Below are 9,744 nucleotides of genomic sequence, written 5' to 3' on the forward strand. Positions count from 1 at the left end.
AGTGCCAGGTGCAAACAATAATAACCAGCTGCCGGTGATTGTGTGTGTGCTCTCCCCTACTTAAGCAGTAAGTAAGCGAGCCGTACGCCGGCGCGGTTTTCCCCGGAAATAAAACAAATAAAAAGCATTGTATCACACGACCCTGGCCTCAAGTGACTTTGTCCGGAGCCTGAACGACCCACATCCCGTACAGTGGCGCCCAACTCGGCGGAGATCGGAGAATGGCGGACAAGGAGCGACGGCAGGGTATGACGGCCCAGCCAGCGCTCCTACTGGGCCAGATGATAGGGGAACTGGCGGCGATTCAGCGGGACCAGGCGGAGGCCAACCGGCAATTCCTGGGGGCACTCCAGGCCCAGGTAGGGAGGCAGGCCCAGGCCCTGGAGCAATTGGTGGCGCGGTCAGACCCGCGCAACCACCTCCGACCCCGAAGGCCATGGCCAGCCTGACCCTCCACCGGATGACGGCGCAGGATGATGCCCAGGCATTCTTGGAAGCCTTCGAGGCAACGGCGGAGGCGAGCGGGTGGCCAGCAGGGGAGTGGTCAGTCAGGCTGCTCCCGCTGCTAACCAGGGAGGCGCAATAAGCAGCCATGGGGCTGCCCTCGGCGGCCCGGCAGGACTATGCGACGGTGCGCAAGGCAGTAGTCGACAGACTGGGGCTGCTGCCGGAGGACCACCGGCGGCAGTTCCGGGGGGCCAGGCTGGGGCCTGAGGACCGGCCATTCGCCTACGGGCAGAGGCTCAGGGACCAGCGACGGCGCCCCGGGGATGGAGCCAACAGCAGACGGAAGGACCCGTACCGGCCCCACGGCGGACACAAACAGCCCCGTACCGCAAGCCCCGGCACCCTTCCCAACCCACAAGGAGGTTCTCAAGCGCCAGGGCAGGAGTGCTGGAGGTGCGGGCGGCCCGGCTACCGGCGGAGGGAGTGCCCGCTGATGAAGGTGGGGCAGGTGATCCGGGTTGCCGGCGCTCCAGCACCCTCCCCCGTTCCGGTAAGAATCCAGGGGGTATACGCCAGGCGATGGTGGATTCGGGCTGTTCGCAGTCCATGATACACCAGAGCCTGTTTCGGCCTGGGGCATTGGTGGAAGCGGGTGAAAATCAGGTGTGTGCACGGGGACATTCACGAGTATCTCATAGTGTCCGTTCACTTAGGTTCAAGGGGAAAAAATATAGGATAAAGGTTGCGGTGAGCTCCCACCTGACGCATCCCGGAATTTTTGGAACGGATTGGGAGGGATTTAATACGCTAATGGGGCAGGCTGCGGGGGTGCGTTCACGACCGACAGGGACATGCGGTATGTGTGCTGTGCTCAGCGGTGACACGAGGTCGTCCGCCAGCCGCCGGAGCCTCCCGTGGAGACTCCAGCGGTTCCCGAGTTCCGCTCCATGGAAGATTTTCCACTCGAGCAGTCTCGTGACGATACTCTACGCTCAGCCTACGACCAAGTGATAAGAATTGATGGTCAACTGGTGCGCCCCGACGCAGCACAGTCGTACCCGCACTTCTCATTGATTAGGGACAGACTGTATAGAGTGAGAGAAAATACCCAGTTGCTGGTGCCGAAAATCCGTCGGGAAATGATTTTCCAGGCGGCTCACTATAATCCAATGGCGGGTCACATGGGATACGGGAAAACACTAGACCGGATAATGGCCCGTTTTTATTGGCCAGGCATCCGGGGGGACGCGCGCCGCTGGTGTGCGTCCTGCCCGGAGTGTCAATTGGATAATTCACCAGCCATCCCGCGTGCCCCGCTGCGGCCTCTACCGTTGGTGGAGGTCCCGTTCAAGCGCGTCGGCATGGACCTCATCGGGCCATTTCACCAGAGCGCACGTGTGTCATGGTTTGGTCTCTTTCCCTGTTTTAGTTTGAAGTTGATACGTAGATACAGCTTCTATAATCATGACGGAGGCTCGGTAGTTTTACTGAACTTTGTTGTTCAGGTTTATTGAACAAAACACAGCGGCAAATCACAACCTTTTCTGATTTACATTTTTGTTAAGATGGCGTCATAAAACTAGAACAGATCCTGTTTTTCACCCTTCACAATAAAACACTTCCGTTTCTTCAAATTAAAACCATATGGCACCTTTTTACCGTACCTTGTAATTTGGAAATACGGTTGTACCTATGTTACAATTAATAATCAATGCTTAATGTCTAGAACTGTAAATAAGTCACAACATCCTCCCGCCCAATGAACAACTGTTCATACGTATCAAATTGACCTTTAACCTATTTCTAATGGGTATAGTAACTGAACAGGCCTTCTTAACACGCTGCCTGTAGAAGTGCAAACATTACATGAACGTATGAGGCCATCTCTGCCTGGAAAGACCTCTACGGGTCTACCCATCTTTCATGTCTGTCTGGGTGTGTGGTCCTCCCCAATGAGAACAACATCTCCTACTTTAAGTGCTGTTGGAGTAGGAGTGTCCACTTTGTGAGCGGATTTCAAGTCCAATAGATAGTCTCTGCGCCAGCTGTTCCAAAAGCTGGTCAAAAGTCTCTGCTGGTATTTCCACCTTTTACCAAGCTCCTCACGGTTTGCTGTGAGCACCTGAACTGGAGAAAGAAAAGTCTTTGGTGGCAAGGAAGTCAAGCGTTTACCAACCAGGAAGTGTGAAGGGGTAAGTGGCTGGGGCTCTAATACATCACTATGTACATACGACAGAGGCCTAGAATTCAACACTGCCTCAACCTCAGTAAGTACAGTTGTGAGTCCCTCAAAGCTCAAAGAGACTTTTCCCAGTACCTTCTTTAAGCATGTTTTAACAGATCTCACAAGCCTTTCCCAGAAGCCCCCCCACCAGGCAGCCCGCTCAGCAATGAACTTCCAGGTGATCCCTTTCTCAGTAAAAAACTCTGTGAGCTTTGAACCTTTAATGTTTTGCCATAACTCCTTTAAATCTTTGTCTGCTCTTTTGAATGTTTTCGCATTATCAGAGTAAATGATCTTACATAGCCCTCGTCTTGCAATGAATCGCTTTAAGGCTAATAGAAAGTTCTCTGTAGTCTGATCTGAAACCAACTCCAAATGTACTGCTCTCGTTACTGCACATGTAAACAGCGTGATGTATGCCTTTACTGGTTGCGCCTTAGATCTAACATACAAGGGTCCTGCAAAATCTACACCTGTAACTTCAAAAGGAGGTGACTCAGTTACTCTATCTCGAGGTAAAGGAGCGGTAATCTGCTTTGCTGCCTTAACCTTAAGTTTTCTGCAAATGTAACAACTTGAAACAATGCGTTTTACAAGCTGTCTCCCTCTCAAAATCCAGTAAAGTTCTCTGAGTTGAATCAGTGTATCTCGTACACCAGAATGCATCACCTTTTTATGACATGAATGAACCAATAGCTCAGAGTACTTGTGATTTGTTGGTAGTACCCAGGGGTGCTGTTCTCTGAAACTAAAATCAGAGTGCCGTAGTCTTCCCCCAACACTTAGCAGACCATTTTCATCTAAGAATGGTTTCAAGTCTTTGATTTTAGAGTCTCTTTTCACATTTAGTTTTGACTTTAGCTGGGATATTTCAGAGCTAAAACAACGCTCTTGCGTAGCCTTTACCCAGTACATTTCAGCTGCAATCAGCTCTTCTGAGGTTAACTCTCCCTGAACCCTTTGACAAGACCTTGTGTTAGTTACAAAGCGTTTTACCCATGCAGTGATTCTTAACACAGTCTTAAGCTTGCTGTACCTTTCTAAGTTCAACAGAGGTACCGTTTGTTCAGTACGGTGGCCGAGAAGGTTCAGACAAATACAAAAGCAACAACACAACCGCAAACGCCACAACACAACACGAACGCCGCAACACGAAAATACAAAAGCCACATCACAACCGCAAATGCCACAACGCAACACGAACGCCGCAACGCAACGCGAAAGCGAAAACGGAAGTAGCTGCCCACGGGAGCGAGCGTATTTTGGAGGAACGCCCACGGGAGCGAGCGTATTTTGGAGGAACGGAGCTGGAGGATGCCAGATCGTTTAAGAAGTAAGTGAAACATGATTCCTTACTTTAACTGTAGCCGCAAGGAATCATGTTTCACTTACTTCTTAAACGATCTGGCATCCTCCAGCTCCGGTGTTACGTGCCGACTGGGTTTTTGAACCTACTGGTTTGGCTACGCGTGCGTGTTTGTTTTGCCCCGACAGCGGCAGATGTTGTCTGCCTCGGTCACCTGATCCGTCACACAGTCGCAAACATATTTCTGAAAATGTTCAAAATGTATCCCATATCCAATGCAGCGGTTATGATTGTATAAGTGAGCACTACATCACTGCTACGTATAAAGAAATAAATAAAAGAACATACGTTTATTAAAAGATCGCCACAACCTGGATTCGAACTCGCAGTCGAGCAAAATAGCAAAACTTTATAAGACGGCGGCGCTACGCCGTCGGCCAACCGAGCTGTCAAATACCGCTACTGATTTCACTACTTATCATGAAATTGCAAATCGTCAGTGGCAAGAACATCTTTTGGTTCAGGGTGAGCCAAGACAACTGGTTTTTGGTGGCGTAGCGTGAAATACATAGTTCTGTCAGGTTTTCTAGCACATTGCCCAAGTAGGATTACTCTCTTAATAACATCTAAACGCGTAGCCAAACCAGTAGGTTCAAAAACCAGTAGGCACGTAACAACGGAGCTGGAAGATGCCAGATTGTTTAAGAAGTAAGTGAAACATGATTCCTTGCGGCTACAGTTAAAGTAAGGAATCATGTTTCACTTACTTCTTGAACGATCTGCCATCCTCCAGCTCCGTTCCTCCAAAATACGCTCGCTCCCGTGGGCGTTCCTCCAAAATACGCTCGCTCCCGTGGGCAGCTACTTCCGTTTTCGCTTTCGCGTTGCGTTGCGGCGTTCGTGTTGCGTTGTGGCATTTGCGGTTGTGATGTGGCTTTTGTATTTTCGTGTTGCGGCGTTCGTGTTGTGTTGTGGCATTTGCAGTTGTGATGTGCCTTTTGTATTTTGTGTTGTGGCGTTCGTGTTGCGTTGTGGCATTTGCGGTTGTGTTGTTGCTTTTGTATTTGTCTGAACCTTCTCGGCCACCGTAGTTCAGCGCTAGTGAATTGTACAACAGTCTGATACTTAGATTTCAGTTCAGTGTTTACCTCATTCACCACATTGTCATCATCAATGTCCAGCTCCCTTTCAGCTGTGGACAGTGAAGCTGGTCCGCTCCACCACAACTGGCTCTCAATAAGACTCTGCATGCTGACCTCGTGTAGGTAAGTCAGCAGGATTCATTTTACCAGCACAGTGGGACCACGTCTCCGGGTTTGTGAGCCCTTGTATTTCAGTCACTCTGTTGGCCACAAAGGGCTTCCACCGCTGGGCTGAGCTGCGGATCCAGTGAAGAGTGATCATCGAGTCCGTCCACATTTGAAGTTGGCTCTTCTCCATGTTCAGTGGTTTGAGAAAACTGTGTCCTAATCTTGCTCCAATAAGTGCACCCATAAGCTCCAGGCGAGGTAATGTCATTTTCTTTAGGGGTGCGACTCGCGACTTAGAGGCCACAAAGCTTGTAACAGTCTCTCCTTGTTTGTTTTTTCCTTGTAGATATGCCACAGCACTGTAAGCCTTTTCACTTGCGTCACAGTAGACATGCAACTTTACCGTGTGTGACTCTTGCTGGATCTCAATGTGGTACCACCTGGGAATAGCCATCAGGTGGAGCAGTGGTAGCTCCATACACCACTGTTCCCATTTTTCAGTCAAATCAATGGGTAATGGTTCATCCCAACTGAGCCCTCTCTCCCACATTTCTTGGAATAGGCACTTCACTCTGATAGTAAAGGGAGTGAGAAACCCAATGGGGTCAAATATGCGAGCCGATGTTTGTAGAACACTTCTCTTTGTGTTTTCTTTGTCCCGTAAAATGTCAATGAGTCCCTTTTGATCAAACACAAAATCATCTCTCTCTGGTCTCCAAACGAGTCCTAGCACTTTGAGCACATTTCCACAGGACTCTGTATCTCCAGTCAACTCTACTCCAGTCTCCTTCCACATGGCTCTCAGGTCAGGTGAGTTGGTAACCCATTTGCAGAGGTCCATGCCTGCCTGAGCGAGAATGTCTTTTGCTGTTGTTGTCACATGTAGAGCTTCCTGCACAGTAGGTGAGCTTGAAATAAAGTCATCTACATACAGAGAGTCACTGAGGATCTGTGCTGCCTTTGGTTGTTCTGTGTCAAATAGTTTGAGGTGTTTTCTGATGGTGGCAGCAAGCAGGAATGGGCTGGGAGACACTCCGAAAACCACTCTGTTCATTCTCAGGACACATACCTCATTCTTGCAGTCTTTGGTCGGAGGTCCATGCATCCACAGGAACCTAACAGCATCTTTATCCTTTTCTGCGAGGGAAATCTGAAGAAAGGCCTTGGTTATATCAGCAGTGAAGGCAATCTCATGCAACCTGAATGTGATGAGTACCTCTAGCAGGTTTGGGTTTAGATTAGGCCCTGTGTGCAAACAGTCATTGAGGGATGGGCTGTCTGCATCATGTGAGGACGCATCAAATACCACTCTCAGTTTAGTTGTGGCCTTGTCCTCTCTTACAACAGCGTGATGTGGCATGTAATATCTTACAGTCTCTTGGTTCCCTGCCACTGTTTTGTCCTCTAAAACCTCCTCACAGATCCCTTGCTGCAGGTAGTCCTGTATTACGTTGTTGTACCTGGCATACAAGGCTGCATCGGTTTTTAGTTTTCTCATAAGGCTCTCAAAACGTCTCTTTGCTACCTTAAAGTTGTCTGGAAGCTGGTCTTTGTCAGATCGCCATGGTAACTCAACTTGGTAGCGTCCATTTTCGAATGTAGTAGTCTGTTCAAAGCTTTGTAAAATGTCTGAGTCCTCTCGGCTCTCCGCCTGTTTGTTTACAATGCCCAGGGACTCGACCTCCCAGAATGCATGTAACTGTTTGGAAATCTGGGTCTCTTCAGCCAAACTTATGTGCATGCAAGTGGTTTCTGTAACGCTGGAGGTAGTCACTGGCCCCTGCAAAGCCCATCCAAAAATACTCTAAACTGCCACTAGTGAATTTGTGACCTTTTGGACCTTTCCAGTGACTGCTTGCCAGTAGTAGTCTGCTCCTATTAACACCTGCAACTCTTGATCGTTAGCACCTTCTAGTGGAAAGTCTGCAAGTTGAAGCCCTCTTTTCTTTATCTCTGCTTGAATGGGCTCGCTTGGGACCTTTATCACAGCACTGCACACCTGAGGAGTCTCTGTTCAGTGTTCCACATATTCTCGAGCTCAACTCTCACAATATTGTGTTTCTCTGTTACAGGAGAGGTGGAACCAAAAACATGGAGATTTAGTGTCTCTTGCCTTACAACTGGGAGTCCTAAGGCTCTGACGACGTTTTTGTGAATGAAACTTCGCTGGCTGCCTCCATCCAATAGACAGCGTGTTATCTTCCTCTCCTTTGGTCCTACAGTCCATGTCTTAACTGTCTGAAGTAGTACTGTGTTCTGAGTATTGGTCTTCACCTTTACAGGGCTTGTCAATGACGACAACACAGCTTCTGTATTTTCACTACTATTGGTAGTGTTAATATCTAGCTTGGCTTCAGACTGCTCACAAACTGACAAGTGGTGTTTCCGGTTGCATAGGCTGCACAAAACCTTTACTCTGCAGTATTTTGCAATGTGTTTTGGGCCTAAGCAGACATAACACCGTCCAAGTTTTCTCAGTTTATCCTTGCGTGCACTTACTGTATGGTCGGAACAGTTCTCTGGTTTGTGGTCGCTACTGTCACAATACACACAGGTCCGGGGCACGGCACTGGCGGTGTGCAAGGCGGTCGCTGACGGGACACTCCACTTTCTGGGTTTATCGCAGGCGTAGGATGGCTTACCCACATTCTTGTGTTGTGGGCTCGGATCCTTCGATGCATGGCCTGGTCTTGTAAGCTGAAGCGCTCGTTCTCTGCTTTGCACCTCATTTTGTAGAAACTGAATCAACTCTGGCACCTTCCATTTGTTGGTCGCGTTTGGTTGGCGGGTGTAGGCGAGTGCGATGTCCTCCGGAATGAGCTGCAGTAGCACTGGACAAAGCAGGCAGCCGTACGTGTCACTCTGGACTCCAAGTGACTCCAAACTGCGTATCTGGATCTCACATTCATCATACAAGTGCCTCAAAGCTGTAACATCGGAAGATCTTTTAACAGGGTTTAAGTTCAGTAATTTGGACATATGGGCACTTATCACAATGTCCTTTCTCCCAAAGCGGCTCTGGAGTAACTCTATTGCAGCATCGTAGTTGGCATCTGTCATTGTAAGCCCTGCAATAGTTCTAGCAGCTGCTCCAGTCAGGTAGGATCTGAGGTAAGTAAACTTGTCTGTCTTGCATAGTACCTCATTTCTGTGAATAGCTGTTTCATATTGTGACCAGAATTCCTGCCACTGGCTTATTTCACCATCGTACTTTGTTATCATTAGCTTAGGAAGTTTAACAGTTTGTCTGGACTGTGATGTAAATGAACCGCTGCTCCCATCGCTCACGCGCACTCTCGGGGTGTCTCTGATGGTTTCCTGATGCCCGATGGCGGTGGTGGCGCGAACCTTCCAAGTGAGAACGCGGTCCATGTAATCCAGTGTGCTTGAAATCTCCGTGTCCAGATCGTCCGTGGGCGTCACATCTTCTATGCCCTTGTCCAAGTCCAATAAACTGTCCTCCTTCGATGATAAAACTGCCACAAACTCGCGTAGTTTGTCAGTATCTGGTCTTTCCTTCCCCACCTCGTCCTCTAGGCGGGTTAACAGCCTCGTCGTAGCGGCGCGAATAGTCGCCCGCTTCCTATTCAGCCGCTCGAGTCCCTCCGTCATGACGGCTGCTAAACCGAGCCGTTAGCTGTTCACTTCGTTCGAAAAAGTTCTTAAAGTCCTTACATCCCGGGTTTCGGCACCAACTGATACGTAGATACAGCTTCTATAATCATGACGGAGGCTCTGTAGTTTTACTGAACTTTGTTGTTCAGGTTTATTGAACAAAACACAGCGGCAAATCACAACCTTTTCTGATTTACATTTTTGTTAAGATGGCGTCATAACTAGAACAGATCCTGTTTTTCACCCTTCACAATAAAACACTTCCGTTTCTTCAAATTAAAACCATATGGCACCTTTTTACCGTACCTTGTAATTTGGAAATACGGTTGTACCTATGTTACAATTAATAATCAATGCTTAATGTCTCGAACTGTAAATAAGTCACAACAGAAGTTTCATGTTCCTTGTGGTCCTGGGTTAACTTCACTTCCTGCCTTGTCCCGTGATTGCCTGAGTGTTTCCACCTGTGTCCAATCACCTGCACCTCCCTCGTGTATTTAAGCCCCGTGTGCCTGTTGTCCCTTGTCGCGTCGTTGTCAAATGTCTCCCGTGGTTGGAGCACGTCGGTTTTGGTTTTTGGTTTGTTTTTGAAATAAAGAGCACCTCTCGTGGAAGACCCTGCGTTTGAGTCCTGCTTCCGCCTGCACCTCCACGCCATCCTGACAGAATGACGCGACCAAGAAAGGACTCAGCAGGGTTTTACCCAAATGAAAGATATTTGGGAACTCGCCTTGCGTTTGGGGGTCCACGCAGCGTGCAGCAGGCTGCCCGGCGCAACACCAACACCGGCTTGCCAGCGGACTCCTGGAGCGACCTGGGGCCAGACTACCTCGATTTGAGAAGCCCATTTTTTCAATGGAAGACAAATGTCGTTGTTGGCCCCAGGAGCTACCAGGAGGAAT

General features: G+C 48.9%; 1 protein-coding gene across 1 annotated transcript; it reads right to left on the reverse strand.

The window, feature by feature from the left end:
• Window positions 1-269: 269 nt before the first annotated feature.
• LOC119211075 (uncharacterized) lies at window positions 270-8,908 on the reverse strand. Its single transcript, XM_062560886.1, has 5 exons — window positions 7,727-8,908; window positions 6,006-6,377; window positions 734-850; window positions 427-621; window positions 270-380 (listed from the first exon to the last, which is right to left on the reverse strand). Exons 1-5 carry the CDS (start codon window positions 8,837-8,839, stop codon window positions 270-272), a joined length of 1,908 nt encoding a protein of 635 aa, XP_062416870.1. The 5' UTR covers window positions 8,840-8,908.
• Between the last annotated feature and the right edge of the window lie 836 nt (window positions 8,909-9,744).

This window comes from Pungitius pungitius, chromosome 3 (assembly GCF_949316345.1).
Source record: "Pungitius pungitius chromosome 3, fPunPun2.1, whole genome shotgun sequence".
NCBI classification, from domain to species: domain Eukaryota; kingdom Metazoa; phylum Chordata; class Actinopteri; order Perciformes; family Gasterosteidae; genus Pungitius; species Pungitius pungitius.